Source organism: Equus asinus, chromosome 5 (assembly GCF_041296235.1).
Source record: "Equus asinus isolate D_3611 breed Donkey chromosome 5, EquAss-T2T_v2, whole genome shotgun sequence".
Classification (NCBI taxonomy): domain Eukaryota; kingdom Metazoa; phylum Chordata; class Mammalia; order Perissodactyla; family Equidae; genus Equus; species Equus asinus.
Genome location: NC_091794.1, coordinates 23,215,474 through 23,240,357, shown reverse-complemented (window position 1 = coordinate 23,240,357; position 24,884 = coordinate 23,215,474). Strand labels below are relative to the sequence as shown.

The 24,884-nt window shown below is 41.5% G+C and overlaps 1 protein-coding gene across 11 annotated transcripts in view; it reads right to left on the bottom strand.

Moving 5' to 3' along the window:
* Nucleotides 1-1,270: 1,270 nt before the first annotated feature.
* Nucleotides 1,271-24,884, bottom strand: part of PARP15 (poly(ADP-ribose) polymerase family member 15) — a 60,138-nt gene continuing 36,524 nt past the window's right edge. For 9 of the 11 annotated variants that reach the window (XM_044771490.2, XM_044771487.2, XM_070508972.1 and 6 more), the window contains 6 exons: nucleotides 15,549-15,611; nucleotides 12,656-12,823; nucleotides 9,369-9,560; nucleotides 5,327-5,460; nucleotides 2,751-2,925; nucleotides 1,271-2,442 (listed from right to left, as the gene is read on the bottom strand). In XM_044771490.2, the coding sequence (XP_044627425.2) occupies nucleotides 2,141-2,442; nucleotides 2,751-2,925; nucleotides 5,327-5,460; nucleotides 9,369-9,560; nucleotides 12,656-12,823; nucleotides 15,549-15,611 (1,034 nt within the window). In that variant the 3' untranslated portion in view covers nucleotides 1,271-2,140. The remainder of the gene's footprint in view (nucleotides 2,443-2,750; nucleotides 2,926-5,326; nucleotides 5,461-9,368; nucleotides 9,561-12,655; nucleotides 12,824-15,548; nucleotides 15,612-24,884) is intronic. The other 2 variants (XM_070508968.1, XM_070508967.1) reach the window with 1 other exon arrangement.

Here is a 24,884-nt window from a genome sequence, read left to right as displayed (position 1 = left end):
TAACTCAGCCATTAAGATTATGTTTATAGAAAAAATTAATAACATGAGGGGAATACTTGTAATGTTAAATGAAAAATGGTAGATAAAATATTGTATAGTTAGTAATTGAATAAATTGTGATTTTGACTTTGCTGAAGGTAGATGGAGAAGAATCTAGAAGGGAGTACATAAGAACATTGGCAGTGGTTTCCTCTGAGTGTTCCAATCATGGGTGATGGAGTCAGGTGAGAGAGGGTTATTTCCCGTATACTTTTCTATACTCTTTTTACCATGCATGTGCTTTATGAGAATGTAAACACTTCTTCAATGTCTGCAACTCTTGAACAGTGATGCTTCAGGATAAATAAGCTGCTAAACAGTTAAACAATTAACCTGACTAATATAATAGAGGGAAGGGATGAATCTGCAGGGCCACCATCTGTAAAAGAGATGATCTGTGTCCTCCAGAAGGTAGGACAGTCATCAGCAGGTAATAGATATAGAAAAACAGATTTCAACTCAGGGAAACCCAAGAGTTTACACAAGAGTTTTCCAATAATTACAGCTGTCCCACAGTGGAATAGGTTCCCTCAAGATGTTGAGTGTGGGAAGTGGTCAAGCAGAGGCTAGAGGGCTCTTTGCCGTGGGAGTGGGGGAAGGTAGGAGAAGAAGGGAGAGGGGACAGTGGGACTACATGACCTCTAGCTTCCTTTTTGCTGCTAACATTTCTTCAATTCATCATTCATTCACTCATTCACATGGCCTCCAAGATGGTTCCCAATGGTCCTTGCTTACTGGTATCCATGCCTTTGTCATAATTCCCTCCCACATTGAATAAGCTTATCCATGTAACCAATAGGATATTGTGGAAAAGATGGAGTCTGACTTCAGAGGCTAGATCATAAAAGACATCTTCTCTTTCTCCTGAATTGCTCACTGTGGAGTAAGCCAGCTGCCATGTCATGAAGACACTCACGCAGCCTGTGGAGAGGCCCACATGGAGAGGAACTGAGGACTCCTGCCAACAACCAGCAAAAACTTGTCAGCTACTTGAGTGATTCATCTTGGAAGAAGATCCTCCAGCCCCATTCAAGCCTTTGGATGACTGCATCCCCTGCCAACATCTTGACTGCAATTTTATGAGAGACCTTAAGTCAGAATGACTCAGCTAAGCTGGGCCTGAATTCCTTACCCACAAAGCCTCTAAGTTTTCTGGTAATTTTTTATGTAGCATTAGATAGCAATGAAACACATTCTTTTCTTTCTTTCTTTCTTCTTCTTCTTCTTCTTCTTCTTTTTTTTTTTTTTTTTTTTTTTTTTGCTGAGGAAGATTAGCCCTGAGCTAACATCTGCTGCCAATCCTCCTCACTTTTTGCTTGAGGAAGATTTGTCCCAAGCTAACATCTGTGCCAATCTTCCTCTACTTTATATGTGGGTGGCCACCACCACATGGCTGATGAGTGGTGTAGGTCCACGCCTGGGATCCGAACCCACCAACCCAGGCTGCCAAAGTGGAATGCACTGAACTCAACCACTAAGCCATGGGGCCAGCCCCAATACAACATGTTTTTACCTGATTTGTTCCACAACAGATTTGAGGTACTATCCTTTGATTCAGTCCATTCTAGCTGAGCTGTTACTAATAAGTGTTTCTTAAGAAGGCAAAATTCCAAGCTGTTACAGATGCACATAGTAACCTATTCTCTCAGAAATATGGTTAACTCAACACAGTTTGATGTCTTAATATGTTCCAGTATGTTCCAATTAACAATAATATCTTGGCTTTAAAATGACCCATCTAATTTCTTTTTCAATAGAAAAAAGCAATGTGCTCTTTGTTCTTCTGTAGACTGGGTGTCTGTGGATAATTGTAGCTCTAATTGTGTTCTTTACGTTTGTCAACCTCCACCCATCAATAGGCTCAGAGGAGAAGTATGCTACAAATAGCAACAGAGCATTTTAAAAAGGCTCTTCTAAGTATTTCAGCACTTAACAAGGAGATTTTTATTTATGTAAACAAGTTAAAGGCAATGACAAAAAAATCTATAAATTGTTCTTTTTTCAAAAAAATTCTTTTAGAAAAATTATTTTACTTTTTAAGAATTATGATTTATCTATAAATTCTTCTTATAAATCGACGACTAAATCATCTCTTTGTTTTTTAAGAAACATTTTTTTTTCTGAAAGTTATGAGATATTCTGGGTAAGCTTGATGATCAGAGAATACCACAAATAGCTTTGGATGCTGTGTATCATCTGTGACCGAGTCAAACAGATCCGTAGGGTTGTCAGGGTTCTTTGGTGGAGGGCTTTTTATTGCTGCGTGTCCAACTGTGTAGACTCCTGTAAGTACTCGCACAACGTAAATATGCTTCCTCCCACTGCTGTCTGCTCTGGAGTATTCATCCTTAGCAGAATAACTGGCATCAACAGCGAAATACGTTCCTTTTCCAAAGACTGTAGCTGTAAAGAGAAAGACAAAAGCTTCCTAAGAACATAGAATCATCACGGTATGTAGAGCCACGCCCAAACCAAACAGGGATTTCTAAAAAATGAAGTTCTTGCCCACCAAAGCCACTTTTCATCATTTCTGGAATTCACTCCATCTGTCCAGAAGGTGGCCAGTCCCCTTTCAGTGGAACATCCTGTGAGCTCATCCTGACGAGGACAATATGGCACCATCTACGGTTCTGCACTGCTTGGGTTTGAATAGTCAAGACTAGAACTACTGTTTGCCTCGTTCTGATCAGCCAGATTACTCGCTTCCTTACCGTTCTTCCCAGCATAACTGCGGTTAAAGCCGTGCTGATTGATGTACGGCACCGCGTCTGCATCTGTGCCGTGGAAGAGTTGTCTCTCGTTATTGGTATGGCCATTCTTGGTGTCCATGTGGTTTTTCTTTACCTGGTAGCTCTCCCAGAGAAATACATTCTGTATCCTCTCAATCTGTAAATCACAAAAGGCAAAACATTTTGGAAATGACCTTAGAGCTCAGTACATAGTGTTTTTTGTGGATTTTAAAAGAAGCAATATGGAGGAGGAGGAGGAGAAGAGAGACAAGAGTGAGGAGGGGAGGATGAGAAGGAGGGGGTGGCTGGGGATGTAGGAAGGTGGGGAGGTGAAAGAAAAGGGTAAGAAATGCAAATAAACAGCAAATTCAGAGAGTACGTACCTTTGTGCCTTTAGAAAAAGGAAAGGCTAAAAGTATCTATTAGTATCTATACTTTGTAATAGTGTTTATTACTACCTATTTTACATAAGAGAACTTATAATTTATACAAAAATGTTTACCTATACATGTTCCCTGGAATTCCTGGAGATTCACTGACATTCAAATTTCTACTCAAAAATTTGTGATCATTCAATAATGATTTCCTCAACTCCTTCTGATCTCCAAATCTATTCCATGTGTCTTCTTCCCAGTAACAGTTTTTTCTGCATGGCTCCAATTATGGTCATAAGTCACCTCATAATTGCCTAATCTAATGACTATTTCTTTCTAGACCCTCAATAGCACTTCAAACCATGAACCACCCCTTCCTTAAAACTCTGTCTTTAACTTTTTTTCAAAATATGATTCTCCATGGGTTCTTCTTCCTTCTAGAAAATGAATTTAACATACATTCAATAATCACCTATTGAACATCTACTATGAATCAAGCCCTGTGTTGGGTCTCTGCCCTCAAGAAACTTTTAGTTTAATGGAGGAGAAAGGCAAGAAAACAAATCACTACCCCTCAGAGAGATAAGAGATGGGTTAGGAGAACACACACGGACTATGAGGGCCTAAGAGAGGGATCCAGATCATCTGTGTCTAGAGAGGGAGGAGGAACTCTGAGGAAATGATGTTATAGAACAAAGGAAGAAGAGAGTTTCAAGAAGAATGGAGCGGATACCTGTAGCAGATGTTGAGGAGAGACCAAGTAATAAAAGCAGGAGGGGAAGTTATTTTACTGAGAGCGATGGAGGCCTCAAGGAGAGTGATGACAGTTTGGAACGGAGAATGCATGAGGAAATAGACCCAAGGAAGCAAGGAAGGATTCCTGGCACCTGGAGGGTCCAGCTGTTAGGCACCGTGAATTATAATGATTTTATCTAGGAGCAGTAGGAGAGAAGGTAGGTTATGGAATAAATCCAAAGTTAAGGTGTTTCAAAATGGGTATGACAGAAGGACAAGAGCCAAGAAAGTTGCAGATGTGGGGTAAACACAATTGAAGTGAGGTTCTTGTACTCTCAACAGCTTTTAACATCACGAAGCATCTCTCCTTTAAATTCTGTCCTTTCTGCAGGAGTCTCTCTCTTCTGATTCTCCTTCTTTCTGAGGAAGTAAGTTCATTCATTCAATTAAGTCCTTTCTGTCCTACGACATGCTAGGCACTTTGCTAAGTTCTGGGAATGCAGAGATGAGTAAGATGCGACTCCTACCTTAAGCCCACTGTCTAATGGGGGAGTCAGGCATGCGAAAGCTTATCAAAGCACTATTTCATAAGTGCCATAATGTAGTTAAGTTCACAGTTTTACGGAAGCAGCAGCTAGATTTTAAATCACTAGCTTGCCACATCCCACTCTGATATATGTGGTGTGATAATGACCTTCTAAAAACTCCCATACTTTACTGGTTAATATTTTTATGCAGCATAGTGGACATCATAGGAATCTCAGAACATCCCTTCCACTTCATCCCTACTGTGCAGCAACACCCACTTATAGTTCTAGGGTGGAGTCTAATTGGGTTAAACCAATCAGGGTACTCTCATGATGGCAGCACACAATCATGTGATCCAATAGCTCAGCTCCAAGCCAATGGCATATGGCATTCCCCTGACACAGGCTGGTTGGAGTGGTCCACTCAACACAGAGCCTGAGACTCCTGTCCAGTGGTTACGGGATAGGACACAGTTTCTCGTCTGTGGGATGTGAATGGGGGAAACAGAAACCCCTGATGGCTATAATCACAAGGAGTGTCCAGTCTTCAGATGAAGCTGATACCGAGGACTGCAAAGCCAGAGGAACTGGATCCATGACATCATTGAGCCACTGGATCAGACTCCTTCAAAGACCATCCTCCTTCTAGACTTTCCACTAATTTCTGATACATTTCTTCTTGTTAAGCCAGTTTGAGTGGGTTTGTGAATTGTACGTATCCAAATATATACATGTGACTTTTGGGAATCTCCTTCATTACTGCTCATGAATGAACAATAAGATTTGAGGTCCATGGAGATTGAGTGAGTCGAATTTAAATTAATACAGTAAGGTATAAAGGAAGGAGGAGTTTTAGGAAAAACATGGCTTTCACGTTAGTTCTCCAATATTTAAAAGAAGTAATTCTTTAATGTAATATTACCTTCTCTATTTCGTAGGAAAGACAAGTCTCACAGAACTTGTCCTTCACGGTGTCATATTCTGACTGTCCGGGTTGTAGCTTGACCACACAGTATGGCTGCTGATTCATGTCAGTCCATTGTTCAGGAATATTATCTGGAAAGTCAGCATTTGGTGAAAACACAGCATACCTTTCCAGGGATGTCTGAAAATCAGGGCACTTCCTATGTTCTTGTTTCTCATTCATCTAATTCTGGTCTTTGAAAAAAACAAAAGCTACACATTTCACAGTTACTTCTTTTATTATCCTCAATTTGGTAACACAGATGATTCAAATGGTTCTGACACTAATATGACATGTTTACTTACGATTTAGCTAAAATTTTTAGATAAACTTAGAGTCACTATAGCTTGAAATTATAATTTTCTCAGAAAATTCTATGGAATTAATTCCATAAGAAACTGATATGAAACATGAAAGCCAATTTATTGATGTTTTCACCTCTATCAGTTTTATTTAGTGTGATTCTTTATTATTTTTCCTTTGAAACATGATGACCCTGTTAAAGATATTTAAAGCACATTGATCTGTATCCCATCTTCTACGCTAAGAAAACACTATGTAAAGAAAATAGTGGAAGTGTCAAGTGAATGCTTTCATATAAAGTGATGAAGCTCAAAGTTTTCCTTTGCTTTCCAATGGCTTCCAGAAACTTCTAACCCATTGAGGCTACACATCAACTTGCTGAGATGGCATGCCTAGCAGAAATATGGACAGAGAAGAAATGCCACAAAATGGCACAACACCACAGGTATAAACCAGAGGATTTCTCCGTACAAACAAAGCCACAATTTACTCACTTTTAGTCAAAGGTATACCAGGCCCTGGAGGTGGGTCCAGGGCACTCCCTTCTTGTCTAGCAGGTCCACCCAGGGAATGAAATTCTGGTGACCAAGGGAAGTATCTAACCCTAGTCTAGAAGCCTTTTTCAAATTCCCTTCTAAAAGAGATTTTCTGGAGAAGTTTCCCACCAATATGGTGTGTAGTTTCTGCAAATTAAGATCTTTCCTTTCCCCCACTGTGCACCCCTTTCAGATCTTTTGGCCTAATCATTTCTAGTCCTAGGCCTTAGCGTCCTCTTGACCTGCTACTTTCTTTTCTCTGATTGCAACAGGCAAGGCTGGGAAGTAAGCAAGTGAAGCGTTTCTTCGGGCCCCCTCTTCCTTCCATGCCATGAGGTTGCAGAGCAGAAACTACCAGGACTTGGAATCAGAAGACCTGGTCCGCTTCAACCTGGGACCAGCCATGTGGCATGGAACAAGCGACACCACTTTGCGTGAGTCTTCATTTTCTCATCTATACAGTGGAAATGACAAGATCTGCTCTATTTACCGACTCATGGGATCGTTACAAATTTAAAATATAATAAAGGGCATGGAAGCACTTTAGGGAATACCAAGTCCTTCATAAATATACAGTTATTATTCTTTAAAAAAAAAAGATTAAGCTTGATCTTTTCTACATTCCAGAGGTATCTGTACTTAAAAAGGGAGTAAAGTGTAAAGCCAAGGGTATTTTCTTGAGAGGAAAGACTTAAATCACATCCTTAAGCCACACTAAACTGTGTTATGTATTCTGCCTTGTGGACAAAAGGTGACTCTGGCTAGACAACCTAGAGATGAGCAAACCGACTCCCCAGAAAGCTGAGTACTCGCACATCCTGTGCTACAAGGAAGGCCTCCACCAAAGGAAGAAACAGAATCTTGTTCTGTTAACTTGCAGCCCAGCGCTTCCTGGAAAATAACACGATAGCTATCTTTCCGTAAGTGTTTACCACGTGCCAGGCACTTGCCTGAGCCCTTTTTCTATAAATCTCCTTTAAAAGATAGATGTCACTCTACTCTTCCATTCCCGATGTTCAGGATCAATGCCGCCCCCCCTGCCCCCCGCACCTCCCCTTGTGCGCCAGGCCTCCGTCTCCTCTCCACACGTGGCGGTGGGATTAAACACCAAGAACCCTGGCTCTTCAGTCTTCACCCTCTTCATCCTTCATTCTCTCCATGGATGGTCCAATTCACACGCACTGCTTCAACTCCCACCTACTTACATGACTCCCAAATCTGTATCACTAGTGTCCGATATACAGCTGGTGCTCAATAAATGCTCTCTGAATCAATGAACAACTTTAACATACATTGGAAAATTAATTGTGTATCATCTACTCCAATGAAGCTTAAAGCTATTGTCTTTAAGTTCTCTTCTAAAGAAGTCCGTATGATAAATTATTACTAAAATTCAGTTTGTGTCTGCCAACAAACTTCCTTTCACTTGACATTTATCTGTACTATTCCTCTTATCTATAACAAGGACCACGTAAGGCAGTTTTATTGTTGTTATTTTTCCCTCAAGTGCCATATGGCCACTTGTCTGCTCATTTTCGTCATTGTTTTGTTTGCTTCTCTCTTTAGCTGTCCTGTTTTGTTTTTAATTTTTGTAAGGTCTTTTAAATTCTTGATGAAAGCAGCCAGTGTGGATGAGCCAGTTTGACTTTACTTTTTACTTTACTGATAATGACTTACTGCTCTTATATTTAAGTAAAAATTTTCTTCTCCAAAACCAAAGGGAAAAAATAGGTTAATTTCTTGGATCTCTAGAGACTACAGTAGGCATGAATTATTTTTAACTGCCGTGCATCCTTTCCCCCTGGCACTAGCATCCTGAATTTCTTCTGGGAACAACCTTTCCCCCTTGCTTCAGACATTGATTCCCACCAGCTCAAGTGTGGAGCATGGTGACTCCGGCTTGGTCAGTCAGTGTAATTCTGGTTCCCTGGCAGCAGTGATGATCTAGCTGGTCCAGTTAGAAGGAATCTTGGGCCTTATAGGAGCATTTCTGTTCTTAGGTATCACTCTCCCGATGATAAATATATATCTCCACTGAATATGCTCTTTCCTATGGGACCTGACCAAACCAAGATATGGGCCTGAAGCTGCCAGAAGCCATCTTTCACCACGTGAAGCCTGAGGAAAAAGATAACACGGCTGAGAAGAGAGTGAGAGATGAAGAAAGTTAGGGTCTAGATAATACCATGTGAGCACCTGGATCAAACTGTACCTTAAGTCAGTAGGCATGGACTTTATCGTCATGTGAGTCAGTGAATTCCATTTTTGTGTAAGCCAGTTCAAACTGGATTTTCTATTACTTGCTACTGCAAGAGCCTTAACAGATGCAACTATCATTTTAATTTTTATTTATTTCGTGTGTGCGTGTGGCTCTTACATGTGCTACGTTACACTGAGGAAAACAGTGGTCGGGAAATAAGTGTAGAGAGAACTGAAATTCCTGCTGGCAGCTGCAGGCAACAATTTCAGTTTGGGGAGGCTGCTGACGTCAGGTGTGCCTCATCAGTAGTAAAACTCACAGCGCCTCGTGGGTGAGTGCTCAAAATGGCAAAAACAGTGATTGCCAGGGGAGGCTGCATTTCTAGTTATTTTAACAGCAATACAGAAGTCACAAAATGGGGGAAAGCTAGGTCAGAGGGGCAGGTCGACACAGACACTTAAGCACAATGCATAAGCACACACCTTACAGAACAGCACCTGGGCATCTGCCTGCTCGCAATTTGCTACAACCAGAGGACTCTGGCCACTCCCTTCTTGCATCTGTCTCCATTCCCAGGCTAACTGGTCTAGAGGTGGCTGATCAATAACCAGCACTGATCAGCTAGTTCATCGAGGCAAGGGCACTGAGAGTCAGTACCAATCAAGAATCAATAATGAGATGATTGGCTAGGATTTTCAAGCCTATTCCCCTTTTTCTGCTTCCTCATCTCTATTCTCTTCCTGTTCATTTGCTATTCCCATTTCCCAGGCCTGATTTTGTCCCTCAGAAGAAGAATCAGTTGACAGGAGATTGTGTCCCATCGTTCTTGTACTTTTCACACGTATCATAGGAGGTTGTCTGTAAAGCCCTGAACCTGATACAAACAGCGAGCATTCACATCTGAACATTTTCTAAGTGATATCAGAGATACCACGTGAGGTTTTAAAGATGAACATCTTACATGCAGTCTTGGAGAATATGGATGTGGAGACTGCTCTTTTTTTCATGCTGTCGTGGAATACCTTTAGCAGATCAGTTAGAAAGATGACAACTTTAACTGTTTTCAATGATGGAGTGGAATGTTTCCATGCGAAGTCTGCAACTGCACTGATTATATCATCAGCAACCATGACAGGGTTTTTTCCACCATTTCCTGAAAAAAAATTTTTTGAAGTCACAGAAAGAAGTTTCAGCTGGCGTTGGTCATGTGACAAGATTTGGCAAACGCGGTTCTTGATGCTGAGAAAGTGGAAGCAGCCTCTGACAGCCAGGAACTGCCCTGGCACTCACAGCTGGGGCCTGGGGTCTCTCCAACTTGACACAAACAATTTCACAGAACATCACCAAACGTAACCACGCTGTGATTGGGATGAAGTAAGCCAAAAACAAGACCACTGCATACTCATGTCTGACCACAGACAAAAACATGAACACTATCCAAACCACAAAAATGGCCAAACCTCCTCCATCTTGACTACTGTGAGTGACAGCTGCTTTATTGCCAACCACAGCTTTTCTCTCCTGGATGACATACTCAGTCATAGAACTATGTCTGCTTCCTGGAAGTAGCCAATCCAGAGCAAAGCCCCACTTCCTTGAGACTGCCACAAAATCACCTAGTATAAACTCAAATCCACTAATAAGTCCTTTCGAACAACCTCCCGCTGAGATGCTGCACGGTTCCCCACAGCGTGTGTTCCTGGTGGACTTGAGCTGCAGGGCTTTGGCCGTGCAGAGAAAAGAACGTGTGCTCTGGATGCAGAAGATGTGGCTTTGGGTCCTGGCTCTCCACTGCCCAGCAGTGTGATCTAGGGTAAATCATTTGATCCCTCTTACGTGAGTTTGCTAGGGCTGCCATAACCAACTGCCAGGGACTGGTGCTTAAGCAACGGAAATTGATTTTCTCACAATTCTGGAGGCTAGAAGTCTGAGGTCAGGGTGTTGGAAAGATTAGTGTCTTCTGAGGCCTCCCTCCTAGGCCGTCCTCTCCCTGTGTCTTCACATGGTCTTCCTTCTGTACCTGTGTGTCCTGATCTCCTCTTCTAATCAGGACCCCAGTCATATTGGATTAAGGACCAACCTAACAACCTCATTTTAACTTGATAACCTCTTTACAGACCCTGTCTCCAGTTACACTCAGATTCAGAGGCACTAGGGGTTTGGACTTCAACATGTGAATTTTAGGGGGACATAACTCAGCCCGTAACACCTCTAAACTCTGGTTTACTCAGCAATATAATTGGAGTGATAATAGAAGGTAATAGATAATAGAGATAAGAATGTGGTAGCTGGGCCAGCCCCGGTGGCCTGGTGGTTAAGTTCAGCACACTCTGCTTCGGCAGCCTGGGTCCAGTTCCCAGACGTGGACCTACACCACTTATTTGTCAGTGACCATGCTGTGGCATCAGCTCACATACAAACAAAAAAAGAAAGATTGGCAATAGATGTTAGCTAAGGGCAAATCTTCCTCAGCAAAAAAAAAAAAAAAAAAAAAATCGTTAAAATAAAACAAAACAAACAAAAACGAATGTGGTAGCTAAGAATATAGTAATCAAGAGCACGAGGGGAAAAGAAAACACCTAATGTGAAAAACAAAATGCAATGTTTGAAGTGTACAGGCCAGGCTGCCTGTGTTTGAACCTAGTTATGTTGCTTACTAGCTGTAGAACCTTGTGCTTTAATACCTCAGAATCTTATCGGAAAAATGGGGAAACTAATAGTCAGGGGTGGGTCCAGTGTTTGTAGGGTTTGAAATTTATACATCTCAGAAAAAAAATACAAAATCGCAAATATAAAATTATGTATAGAAGTGAACGTTTAGAATCAGAAAAGAGATCACAATAAAGTATAAATTTTAAAATATTGAAAATTGTATTTCCAAGTCAACTTTCCTTAGCTGTATTCCAAAAGAGCCTGCAGCCACTCCAACACCCTGGGCCAGGGGGAGTCGGAGAAGTCTGAGTGGGAAGCGGGGAAGTGGGGAGAAGCAGTGGTCTTAACCCACGGTGGTTAAAATACTGTACTTTTGGAGTTTTACTAAGGCACATAACCTTGTAAAAGCATTATTAGCGCTTCTCTCGGGGCCTTTAAAAATCCTGTGCCGTTGAGAGGTGAATGAATCAGGGAGCGGGGCATTAGCATCATCTTCCACTAAGGAAATTATTGTATGACGTGATGGAGACGATGAGGAAAGTGTTCCTGGAAACTGTGAGCAGGACGAGGCTGAGCTTGTTGCTTAAGGTTAGCAACTGCATCTTACACGTGATTTATCCCCAGTGGCTTGCACAGGGCCTGGTGTCAACAGCATTTCAACTTAATGAATGTACCAATGAGGAGCCTGTGGGAGACACCGCAGTAAACCAGATGGGGTAGGTATTCGGGGTTTTGAAAGTAAAAGGAAGGCTGAAACTGAACCCCTCCCGGAAGAGGATTTAGTAGGACTGTCTGACTATGGGGGTCGGAGGGCGCATAGAAGCAAGGGTGGTGGGACAGCTGGGAGCATCATGGCACCACCGAAGGAGGAAACTAGAAAACAACTCAAGAGTGTGACTCTTAGCCAGGGATGATGGTGACAATGATGAGTGTGGACTCTGTTATAAACGAGTTTCTGGTATAGAGAAATCTCCCAGAGGAGATCCTGGAGAAGGCTGAAAACGCTGATTTGGGAGTCAGAGCAGAAATGGTAACTGAGATAAGGAGAGTAAATGAATCCCCCAAAGGAACAAAAGGCAGAGTGAGAAAACCATGGAGTTAAGGCCAGGGCCGGTCCCGTGGCCAAGTGGTTAAGTTCACACGCTCCACTTAGGCAGCCCAGGGTTTCTCTGGTTCGGATCCCGGATGCGGACATGGCACAGCTTGTCAGGCCACATTGAGGCAGTGCCCCACATGCCACAACTAGAAGGACCCACAACTAAAATATACAACTATGTGCTAAGGGGATTTGGGGAGAAAAAGCAGAAAAAAAAAAAAAGAAGATTGGCAAGAGTTGTTAGCTCAGGTGCCAATCTTTAAAAAAAAAAACAGGCCAAACCTGGGAAAATACTTAGGGAACATAACACAAAGAAGAAAGATGGCATAGAAGAAAGGGGCATAGGTCCCACAGATGGCCCTCAGGGTCTGAAAGGCTGCCCACTCTCTGATTGACATCACTATTGCTGCTTAGGCTCAGCACTGAGTTCATTAAGAGTGAGACTGAGTCTAAAGGAATCTGGATCACTCAGAATCTTTGAGTGACGAGAGGCTGCAAACCTGTTCCGATGGCTGGAAGGGAAACAGATGTGTACTTCCTCTGTTCACACTCTTCCAGAACACTGGAGACCGTTTTCCTGACATCATTTTCCTCAAGAACATGCATTATTATCTTGCACATTAGGAATCCACCTTGTGTAACTATAAAATCTCTGTGAGGCTGTGTAGCTGAAAAAAAAGGAAGAAAAGGAAACACACATAGCACGTACTTACTCTAAGCAACACTGATCACTGAGGAATGAAAATAGGTGCGATCAGGAAAAGTCGAGAAGATTCCTGTCTGAGTCCAATCTCCCTCCACCCATCTGGTTTCATTCACTGGGACTGTGACAGGCTCATTTTCTCTACAATCAGGATTCTTTAACTCAACAGCTACAGTGTTGAATATTTAGGGTGCTATTCAAAAGCGCTCTATCTGCATCAACCCACTCAATCCTCAAAACAAGCCTATCAGGTAGGTTCTGTTCCCTCCATTTCACAGATTAAATGGAGGCACGGAGAGGTAATGTCAGTAGGCTAAGATTGTCCAGTATTTGAACCCAAGCAATCAGTGTCCAGGACTCTTAACTCCCACTATTCTGTCCAGAAGAGCAATTATGCGCTCATTCAGCCAGAATAAATTTTCAAGGAGGTGAAAGCAATGTATTCTGTTGTGTGGAGGTGTGAAAGGATGAAAATTTCTCCCTCCCTCAGGACCCCGAGAGCTCTTGAGCTCATGGAAATTACCAGGGCTGCTTTAAGGACCTTTTGTACCCTGAGTAAGGCAGGGCTCCAGCAAATGGACTTAGGACAGGACTGGGTCCCTGTCCACCCCACCCTGTCCTCCTGCTGAGCTCCCATTGCCCAGGCACTCCCTGCCGCCTCTCAGGTGTCCCACCTGCTCCCCCATCCCAGGCAGCCTCCTTAGGCTTTTCCAGCTTGTCCAACCCAGCTTCCTTCTCTGCTTCTGCCTTCCAAGGTTCAGCTAGCTCTTCCAGTGCAGAGATCCTTGCTAACATCCTCATGCTGGTAATCAATATTTCCTGCCTCTGATCTCTCTCCAGGAATTCTCTCCTCCAGAGAAAATGTCTTAAACAGAGGAGAGCTATTAAAGTGGGAGTTTCAGGCACGATAGCAGATCAAGTTGTGGGAACGTATTATTGTCAAATGTAGGACACCTATGATTCCTTCAAATCACACTCAGGGCAGACTAGCTACTTGGCAAGGCATGAGTCTTGGTTTTGAAAGATAAATAGTTTATGATCACTCTTACAGGACCCCCACTGTGATGTAATAAAAAATAAATGTTTGGTCTTAGTCCCTGATTCCTGGCTCAGAGTTCCTAGATCCTTTGGAATCTCCTGAGGGGTAAGAGTGTATTTCTACACTAATGAGATGACTCCTCCAGGGTGCGGGGCTAGACAGTTTCAGAACGGGGCTGGTCTTCAGAAAGACCAAACTGTGATTAGAGGATTGCAACTCTCAGCCCCACCCCCTGACCTCCAGGGTCAATCACAATTCCGACGATTTAATCAATCTTGCCTACAGAATGAAACCTCCATAAAAACCCTAAACAACAGGGTTCAGGAACTTCCTTGTTGGTAAACACATCTAGGTACTGGAAGGGTGGCGTGTCTGGAAAGGGCTTGGAAGCTCTGTGCCCCTTCTCCCACACCTTGCCCTACACATCTGTTCAAATAAATTTCTAGGCCCAAGATGGAGCTGCTTCTGCCTGGGGTGACACATCAGCAAACTGAACTTTCAAACTAAACTTTTGTTTTCCAGTAAATGCCCCATTAGATCAGAAACACAGTATATCCAGTCAGCCAATCCCTAAATGCCAGGCCAACTCTGGGCTCTATACTTATTTCCTTTTCCCTGAATGTTTCTAAATAAGGTCAGATATGCAACCCCAGCCAAGCATGCTCAATTTCCCCATTGCCTCCTCTAGTGCTCTGTAAAGTCGCTCTCGCCCAAAATCCCTCAGGAAGAGCACTTCACTGCTTGAGAGGCACTATACTCCCCAGTCCACGGATTGTCTTCCCTTGAATAAAGGACCTCAAACTTCTCAATAAATTGTTTGCTTTGTCATTGGACACATTTCTTCCATTTGCTTGTTCCTGAGTTGTATCTTTTATAATAAACTGGTAAATGTAAGAAAAGTGTTTCACTGGGTTCTGTGAGTAAAAACTGAGAAGTGGGTTGTGGGAAACCCTGAATTTATAGCCAGTCCACCAGATGTCCCGGTGGCCTCTGGGACTTGCAACTGGTGTTTGAAGTAGGGGCAGTCTTGGGGGACTGAGTCCTTTAACTTGTGGCATCTGGCGCTAACTCCAGGTAGATAGTGGAATTAGAGAATTGGTTGGTGTCAGAAAACACCTCAGACCCACCCAGGCTCCCACATTCATTCATAAAAGGATTAGAAGTCAGCTACATGATGTGCTATAGGAAGTGGAACAAGCTTGGGGAGAATAAAAGATGATTTGTACGGCACTTTACAGTTACAAAACTTTTTACATTCATTCTTCCTTCTGATCCTCACAACCACCTGTGAGAAAGCCTTTACCAGATTCCTCGTTAGTAAAACTGTCTTGAGGGTGAGAGAGGCAAAGTTCTTAGAGGTCAGATGATGTGCCCAGGATCCCTCAGTATATGGTGGAACCCGGATCATTAGGACCCAGGCCTGGGTTCCCTTTAATACCCAGGAAGGAAGAGAAAGATGGGATGGTGGGAGAAAGGACCTCTGCCCCACAGCCTCCAAGTCACACCACCTATGTCTGCTGGCCCCGTGAACCAACCTTCTTCCAAAGCGCTCACCACTTACTCCACCCTCATCCTCCCGTGGGTCCTCTCACAGTATTCTCAGCCCTCCAATTTTCAACAGGTTGTAGCCAAAAGGAACATGTGACCATACCTAGTACAGCACATTCATTTTCCACAGCTGGGCCAGCACCTTCTAAAATTGCTTTTGACACTCCTAAATAAGACATGTTAATCGTAAAAGGCATTAGTTAAAATTCAATAAGTGGTTATAGCTTTTTTAGATTAGACTTTTGTTCAACTCACCCTTTTGTGCATAATGCACTCAGGCCCTCCCTCCCCCTGAAAACTGCCTTTCTATGGCAACCTCCATTCAATGGCTGATTAATAAACAATCTGGTCCCCAGCATGGTGGCACTGCCCAACAGCTGAAGGTCTCCAGGGTCTGCAGCTTTACTGTCTCAATTTGTACGGGGAGATTTTTGGCGTTATTTGAAATTTTTTGCATTCTATCTTATTACTTCATAAAGTTGGATGAAAAACATAAAAAAAGTTCTGACACTAATGAGAAACACGGATCTCAAATCTGAAAAAAATTGAGCATTTTACTTAAGTTCATTGACTGTTGTTTAATTTTGTTTTGTTTTTCAACACTAGACATAGTTGGCTGGCTTCAGTCCAGTGAATCTTCCAATCAAGGCTTTAGTTTCACCACTTTGCTCACATCTAATGACAGCCAGGTGAAGTGGTTGGAAACATGGACTTTGTATCTTGACAGACTGGGCTGGAGTTGACTCCACCACTTACGAGCTGCTACGTGACCAGTCAGTTCCTCATCTGTTACACAGAACCTAGCCTAGTACTTCCCTCACAGTTATCTGAACATTACAAGAGATAAGGGGAGACTGCTGGGAAGACGGCAGCATAGGAGGACTCTGAACTCATCTCCTCCCACAGAGACAACAAATTTACAACTACCTTTGGAAAAATTACCCCTGAGAGAGAACGGGAAACTGGATAGAGAGAACCCCCTCAATAAGGGACAGTCCTAAGTGAGGTGGAAGAGGCAGACATTCCTTTATGGAGTGGAAAAAGCCACAATCTAGCGGTGGCACTTCACCACTGGGAGCAATCTTAAGGTACACAGCTTTCCCTGGAGGAGCAGGGGATCTGAGCAGGAGAGCTTTGCCATAATAAGCAGCTTTTGAACTCAGCACAACTGAAGTGAGTGTCATAACATCTGGCTTTCCTGGCTATTAAATACGATGGAGAATACCCCAAGAAAAGCTACTGAGAGACAAAGCTATAAGAGAAAGAAAAACCTGCTCATAAAGGGCCCACTCACAAATTCACCCATTTCAGAAAGCAACTTAAAATCACCAGAAAGAAAGGTACACAGTCCTTTGGTGACAAGACTCATTTGATAGGCTCTGAGTGCATCTTGGTGAGGCAGGAGGCAGCTGGACTACTTACCCATGGACTGAGACATTGGTGGCAGCCTCATTGTGACCTACAGGTGTGCTGACACAGACACTTGGAAATGCCATTGGAGTTCTTACCCTGGCCTGTTAGTGCAGGGGTCTGCTCTACCCACTAAGGCACTGATTTAATCCAGCTCAGCTAGGGCAGGCAGCCTGCCCTAGGGACTGGCCCCACCCAACAGCAAGCCCTCAGGCAACTTGTGGGCCTGTATAGGCAGGGTGTGTGGGACCTCTGCAGCAGGATGAGTGGGTCTGCTTTGTGGGTGAGACATATGCACAGGGAGGACTGAGTTGACGGGGTACATGGGCCTGCAGATGGTGGGGTTAGTCAGCAGCAGCAGACTTGTGCTTCTTAAACAGCCACATAGGGTATCAGCCCCACCTTTCAACACCTGAAACAATTGTGTGCTGCTATGTCTAGGGCCAGCCCCACTCAGCTGCAACCCTGAGGTAGGTGACAACAGCCTTGCAGGCCAGAGGCCTCCAGCAATTGTAAGTCCTTAAGCCTAGCAACCAGCCGTGCTGGGGGCCAATTCACTTAACATAAAAAATGCAGCAGGAATGTGCTATTAGGCCTTGCAGCCAACTGTGCTGTGGCTGCCCCCTGCCTGATAAAGTGACTGAAGACACCACAGCAGCTGCATGCATTAGAGTATTACAACCAGCTGGCCAGGGGTACAGCTTAGACTCCCCATGCACCTGCAGCAAGAGAAACCCTGCCACAAGAGAAGGACACACATAGCCCACACAGGGGACCCTTCTGAAACATTTGGAACTGGTGATGAGAGGGAAGCACACTGATGGGCCTCATAAGGCATCTCTTACATAAAGTCACCTCTCCAAGATCAGGGACATAACTGACCCACCTAATACACAGATATAAGCACAGAGAAAGAAGCAAAACGAGGAGGCAAAAGAATATGTTCCAAATAAGGGAACAGGACAAAACCCCAGGAAAAGGACTAAGTGAAACAGAAATAAACAATCTACCTGATAAACAGTACAAACTAATAGTCATAAGGATGCTCACTGACCTTGGGAGAAGAACAGATGAACATGGTGAGAATTTCGACAAAAAATTGGAAAATACAAAAAAGACACAATCAGAACTGAAGTATATCATAATGGAAATGAAAAATTCACCAGAAGGACCCAATAGCAGAGTAGACAATACAGAAGAATGGATCAGCAAGCTGGATGAAAGGCTAGAGGAAATCACCCAAGCTGAACACAAAAAAGAAAAAAGAATTAAAAAGAATGAGGACAAGCTAAGGGTCCTCTGGGACAACATCAAGTGCACTAACACCCATATTATAGGTGTCCCAGAAGGAGAAGAGAGACACAAAGGGACAGAAAATCTATTTGAATAAAGAATAGCTGAAAACTTTCCTAACCTAAGGAAGGAAACAGACATCCAGGTACAGGAAGCATAGAGAGCATCAAACAAGATGAATCCGAGGAGGCCCATACCAAGACACATTATAATTAAAATGTCAAGAATTAACAACAAAGAGAGAACCCTAAAAGCTGCAAGAGAAAGGCAAGAAGCTAAATACAAAGGAAATCCCACGAGGCTATCAGCTGACTTCTCAGCAGAAACCTTACAGGCTAGAAGGGAGTGGCCTGATATGCTTAGAACATTGAAAGGAAGAAACCTTAGCCAAGAATACCCTGCCTGGCAAGGTTATCATTTAGAATGGAAGGAGATAAAGAGTTTTCGAGACAAGCAAAACTTGAAGGAGTTATAACCAATAAACCAGACTTACAAGAAATGTTAAAGGAACCTATTTGTGTGGAAAAGAAAAGACCACAAATAGGAATAAGAAAATTATCAAGAAAAAAAACCACAATAAAATCACTGGTAAAGGTAAAAATACAGTAAAGTTAGCAGATTAACCACCGATGAAGCTAATATGAAGGTCAAAAGACAAAAGTACTAAGATTATCTATTTCCATGATAAGAGCATAACAGATATACACAAAAAAGACATTAAATATGATATCAAAAACATAAAATGTGGGATGAGGGGATTAAAAGAGTAGAGCTTTTATAAGAGGTCAAATTTAAGAGACCATCAACTTAATATAGATTGCTATATATGTAGCTTATTATATACAAACCTCATGATAATCACAAACCAGAAACCTATGATAAATACAGAACAAATTAAGAGAAAGGAACTCAAACATAATACTAAAGAAAGCCATCAAACCAAAGGGAAGAGAGCAAGAGAAGAAGAAATGAACAGAGAAGAACTACTAAAACATCCAGAAAAAAAGTAATAACATGGCAATAAGTATATACTTATCAATAGCTACTTTAAATTTCAATGGACTAAATGCTCCTATCAAAAGACATAGAGTGGCTAATTGGATAAAAAAACAAGACCTATATATATGCTGCATACAAGAGACACACTTCAGACCTAAAGACAATCACAAACTGAAAGTGAAGAGATGGAAAAAGATACTCCACACAAATGATGAAGAAAAGAAAGCTGGGGTAGCAATACTTATATCAGACAAAATAGACTTTAAAACAAAAACTGTGACAAGAGACAAAGAAGGACACTACATAATGGTAAAGGGAACAATCCAACAAGAGGATATACACTTGTAAATATCTATGCATCCAACATAAGAGCACCTAAATATATAAAGCAGTTATTAACAGACATAAAAGGAGAAATAGACAGTGACACAATAATAGTAGGGGACTTTAACACTCCATTACATCAATGGATAGATCATCCAAATAGAAGATCAATAAGGAAACATTGGCCTTAAATGACACATTAGATCAGATGGACTTAGTAGATCTATACAGAACATTTCATCCAAAAATTAAAGAATACACATTCTTTTCAAATGCACATGGAACATTCTCCAGGACAGATCACACATTCAGCTCCATAACAAGTCTCAATAAATTTAAGAAGATAGACATAATACCAAGCATCTTTTCTGACTACAGTGGTATGAAACTGGAAAGTAACTACAGGAATAAAACTGGAAAAGCCATCAATATGTGGAGATTAAACAAAATGCTACTGAACAACTATTGTGTCAATGAAGAAATCAAAGGAGAAATAAAAAAAAATACCTGGAGACCAATGAAAATGAAAATACGACATGCCAAAATTTATGGGATACAGCAAAAGCAGCTCTAAGGGGGAAGTTTATAGCAATAGAGGCCTACCTCAACAAACAAGAAAAATCTCAAATAAATAATCTAACAGTGCACCTAAAGGAACTGGAAAAAGAAGAATAAACAAAGCCCAGAATCAGTAGAAGGAAGGCGATAATAAAAATTAGAACACAGGGCTGGCCCTTTGGCCAAGTGGTTAAGTTCATGTGCTCTGCTTTGGCAGCCCAGGGTTTCACCAGTTCAGATCCTGGGTGTGGACCTAGCACCACTCATCAAACCATGCAGAGCCAGCATCCCACATAGCAGAACTAGAAGGACCTACAACTAGAACATACAGATACATACTGGTGCTCTGGGGAGAAGAAGGGGGGGAAAAAAAAAAGATTGGCAGCAGATGTAACTCAGATCCAGTCTTCAAAAAAAAAAAAAAAAAGGCAAGAAAAAGAAATAAAAGGGATCCAAAATGGAAAAGAAGTGAAACTGTCACTATTTGTAGATGACAAGACTTTATATATATATATTTAAAACCCTAGGGATTCCACCAAAAAACTATTAGAAATAATTAATGAGTATAGTAAAGTTGCAGGATACAAATTCAATGTACAGAAATCACTTGCATTTCCATACACTAACAACAAAGTAGCAGAAAGAGAAATTAAGAATACATCCCCATCCCATTTACAATTGCAGCAAAAAGAATAAAAATACCTAGGAATAAATTTAACCAAAGAGGTGAAAGACCTGTACATTGAAAACCATAAAACATTGGTGAAATGCCACAACTAGAAGGACCACAACTAAAAAACGTACAACTATATACTGGGGGTATTTGGGGAGAAAAAGCAGGAAAAAAAACAAAATTGGTGAAAGAAATAGAAGACACAAAGAAATGGAAAGATATTCCATGCTCTCGGAATGGAAAAATTAACATAGTTAAAATGTCCATACTTCCTAAAGCAATCTACAGATTCAGTGCAATCCTTATCAAAGTTCTAATGGCATTTTTCACAGAAATACAACAAAGAATCCTAAAATTTATATGGAATAACAGAAGACCTCAAATAGCTAAAGGAATTCTGAGGAAAGAGAACAAAGCTGGAGGCATCACACTCCCTGGTTTCAAAATATACTACAAAGCTATAGTAACAAAAACAGCATGGTACTGGCACACAAACAGACACACAAATCAATGGAACAGAATCGAGAGCTCAGAAATAAACCCACACATCTATGGACAACTAATATTCGACAAGGGAGTCAAGAACATACAATGGAGAAAGGAAGTCTCTTCAATAAATGGTGTTGGGAAAACTGGACAGCCACATGCAAAGGAATGAAAGTAGATCATTATCTTACACCATACACAAAAGTAACTCAAAATTGATTAAACACTTGAAAGTAAGACCTGAAACCATAAAACTTCTAGAAGAAAACATAGGCAGTACGCTCTTGGACATCAGTCTTAGCAGCGTATTTTCAAATGCCATGTCTGACCAAGCAAGGGAAACAATAGAAAAAATAAACAAACAGGACAACATCAAACTAAAATGCTTCTGCACAGCACAGGAAACCATCAAAAAAATGAAAACACAACCTAACAATTGGGAGAAGATATTTGCAAAGCATGTATTTGACAAGGGATTAATATCCAAAATATATAAAGAACTCATACATCTTGGGAGCAAAATGGCGGGGTGAGCTGACCCGGGATTCCTCCCCTCCAAAATACAACAAAAGATTGGAAGAACTGAATTTCAGAGAATAAACATAATGCCAGCTCGTTAGAGACCTACAATACCAAGAAGGCGGAGATCATAAACCTTGCTTACACCTTCGGAGGCGCTGGAACGGTAGGAGAGAACATCGCTCCCTCCCCTAGAGTCTGCGATCGCTGCGGCGAGGGTTGGGAAGGAGCCGGGGAGGGGCCACGCGACCGGGGAATCATCCGGGACTCCTGCCGCTGATTCAGTGGAGACCCGCTGACGGGGGGGAAGCTTCCATCCGTGGGGACCCTATAAATCAAGGGCCTTGGGAGACCAGAGAACAGAACTGATCTGAACCCAGACCAGCGCCTGTGAGTAACAGCCCCTCCCCCACAGCAAAGCCAGTGGGTGCAGCCATCTTGCCCCAAGGCGGAGAGCTCATAACACGCGCCTCTTGAACCCCATGTAGTGGCGACAGGCTGTAACTGCAACTGAATTCTACCACCATGCGAAAAAACCGCTCCTCTACCATCCAGCAATTTATAAAAGCCCCAGACCAGAAGGAAAACAATAAAAACATAGAATTAAGTCCTGAGGACTTGGAATTAGGTAAACTAAGTGAGAATGAGTTCAGAGCAGCTATAATCAAAAAACTCAATGAGGTAGAGAGAAAGATAGAGAAACAAGCCGAGTTCTGGAGTTACTTCACAAAAGAGATTGAAATCATAAAGAAGAATCAAACAGAATTACTTGAAATGAAAAACACAATGGACCAGATAAAACAGAATACGGATTCCCTGAATACCCATGTAAACAACATAGAGGAGAAAATTAGCATAATCGAAGATAGACAGGCTGAATGGCACCAGATGAAGAAAGAGAACTAAGAATTAAAAAAAATGAGGAAAATCTCCGAGAGATAATGGATTCAATGAGGAGTAAGAACATAAGGATCATAGGAATTCCCAAGAATATGGAAAAGGAAAATGGAGCAGAAAGCGTGCTTAACGAAATTATTGAAGAGAACTTCCCAAATCTAGGGATCAACAGAGAAATGTGTGTAGAGGAGGGTTTTAGATCTCCTAGATTTGTCAATGTAAAAAGAGCTACCCCATGGCATATAGTAGTAAAGTTGGCAAAAAGGAAAGATAAGGAAAGAATACTCAGAGAAGTAGGGAAAAAAAAGAGAATAACCTATAAAGGAGCCCCTATCAGACTGTCAGCAGATTTCTCTACAGAAACCCTACAAGCTAGGAGAGAATGGAGTGACATATTCAAAGCTTTAAAGGATAAAAATCTTCAGCCAAGAATACTCTATCCAGCAAGAATTTCCTTCAGATATGAGGGAGAAATTAAATCTTTTCCAGACAAACAAAAGGGAATTTGTAACTAAAAGCCCTCCACTACAAGAAATCCTCAAGAAGGCTCTCATACCTGAAAAAAGAAAAAAGGGAGAAAGGGGACACAATCCACAGACTAGGGAGACCGATGGATAGAACCAGAACAGGATAGCAAATATTCACTTATAGCATTAGGGTAAAGGTAAGGAAACTACCAAAACAAGGACGATCTTAGCACTCTAACTACCAATTAATAAGACGAGTTGGAATAAAAAATGAAAATAATTATTTAGGAGGGGAAGAGCAAAGGGTCTAAATCAGTATTGGTCAAGTAAGTAAGAGAACACCAGAGAATAGACTATATTATACACGAGATTCTAAATACAAACTTCAAGGTAGACACTAAAATAAAGTACAGAACAGAGTCACAAATCATAAATAAGGAAAAAGCTAAGAAACCCAGCATAAGAAATTGCAGTATTAAATGGGTAGTCTAAAGCACACAGGAAAACAAATGCAGGAAAACAAGATAATGAGCGACAGATTAACAGCACTCAGTCCACATGCATCAATAATCACTCTCAATGTGAATGGATTGAACTCTCCAATAAAAAGACACAGAGTGGCAAAATGGATTAAAGAACACGATCCAACAATTTGTTGCCTCCAGGAAACACACCTCAGCCCCAAGGACAAACACAGACTCAGGGTGAAGGGGTGGAGGACAATACTTCAAGCAAATAGCAAGGAAAAAAAGGCAGGTGTTGCAATTCTCATATCAGACCAAGTGGATTTCAAAATAAGACAGGTAAAGAGAGACACAGAGGGACAATATATAATGATCAAAGGGACACTTCATCAAGAAGAAATAATGCTTATAAATATCTATGCACCCAACACAGGAGCACCAAGATTCATAAAGCAACTGTTAACAGACCTAAAGGAAGATGTTAAAAACAACACAATAATAGTAGGGGAGCTCAACACCCCACTCACATCAATGGACAGATCATCCAGATAGAAAATCAACAAGGAAATAGTGGAGCTAAATGAAAAACTAAAACAATTGGACTTAATAGACATATATAGATCACTTCACCCTGAAAGAGCTGAATACACATTCTTCTCAAGTGCACATGGAACATCCTCTAGGATAGACCATATGTTGGGAAACAAGGCAAGCCTCTACAAATTAAAAAAAATTGAAATAATAACAAGCATCTTCTCAGATCATAGTGCTACAAGGCTAGAAACTAATTATAAGAAAAAAGCTGAGAAAGGCACAAAGATGTGGAGACTAAACAACACACTACTGAACAAGCAATGGATCACTGAAGAAATTAAAGAAGAAATAAAAAAATACCTGGAAACAAATGAAAATGATAGCATGCCATACCAACTCATATGGGATACAGCAAAAGCTGTATTAAGAGGAAAATTCATCGCAATACAGGCACATCTTAACAAACAAGAAAAATCCCAAATAAGCAACCTTAAAGCACACCTAACTGAACTAGAGAAAAAAGAACAAATGAAGCCCAAAGTCAGCAGAAGGAGAGAAATAATAAAAATCAGAGCAGAAATAAATACTATTGAAACGAAAAAGGAAGTAGAAAGGATCAGTGAGACAAAGAGCTGGTTTTTTGAGAAGATAAATAAAATTGACAAACCACTAGCCAGACTTACAAAGAAAAAAAGGGTAAAGCTCAAATAAACAAAATCAGAAATGAGAGAGGAGAAATAACAACAGACTCTGCAGAAATATAACAGATTATAAGAGAATACTACAAAAAACTATATGCCAACAGAATGGATAAC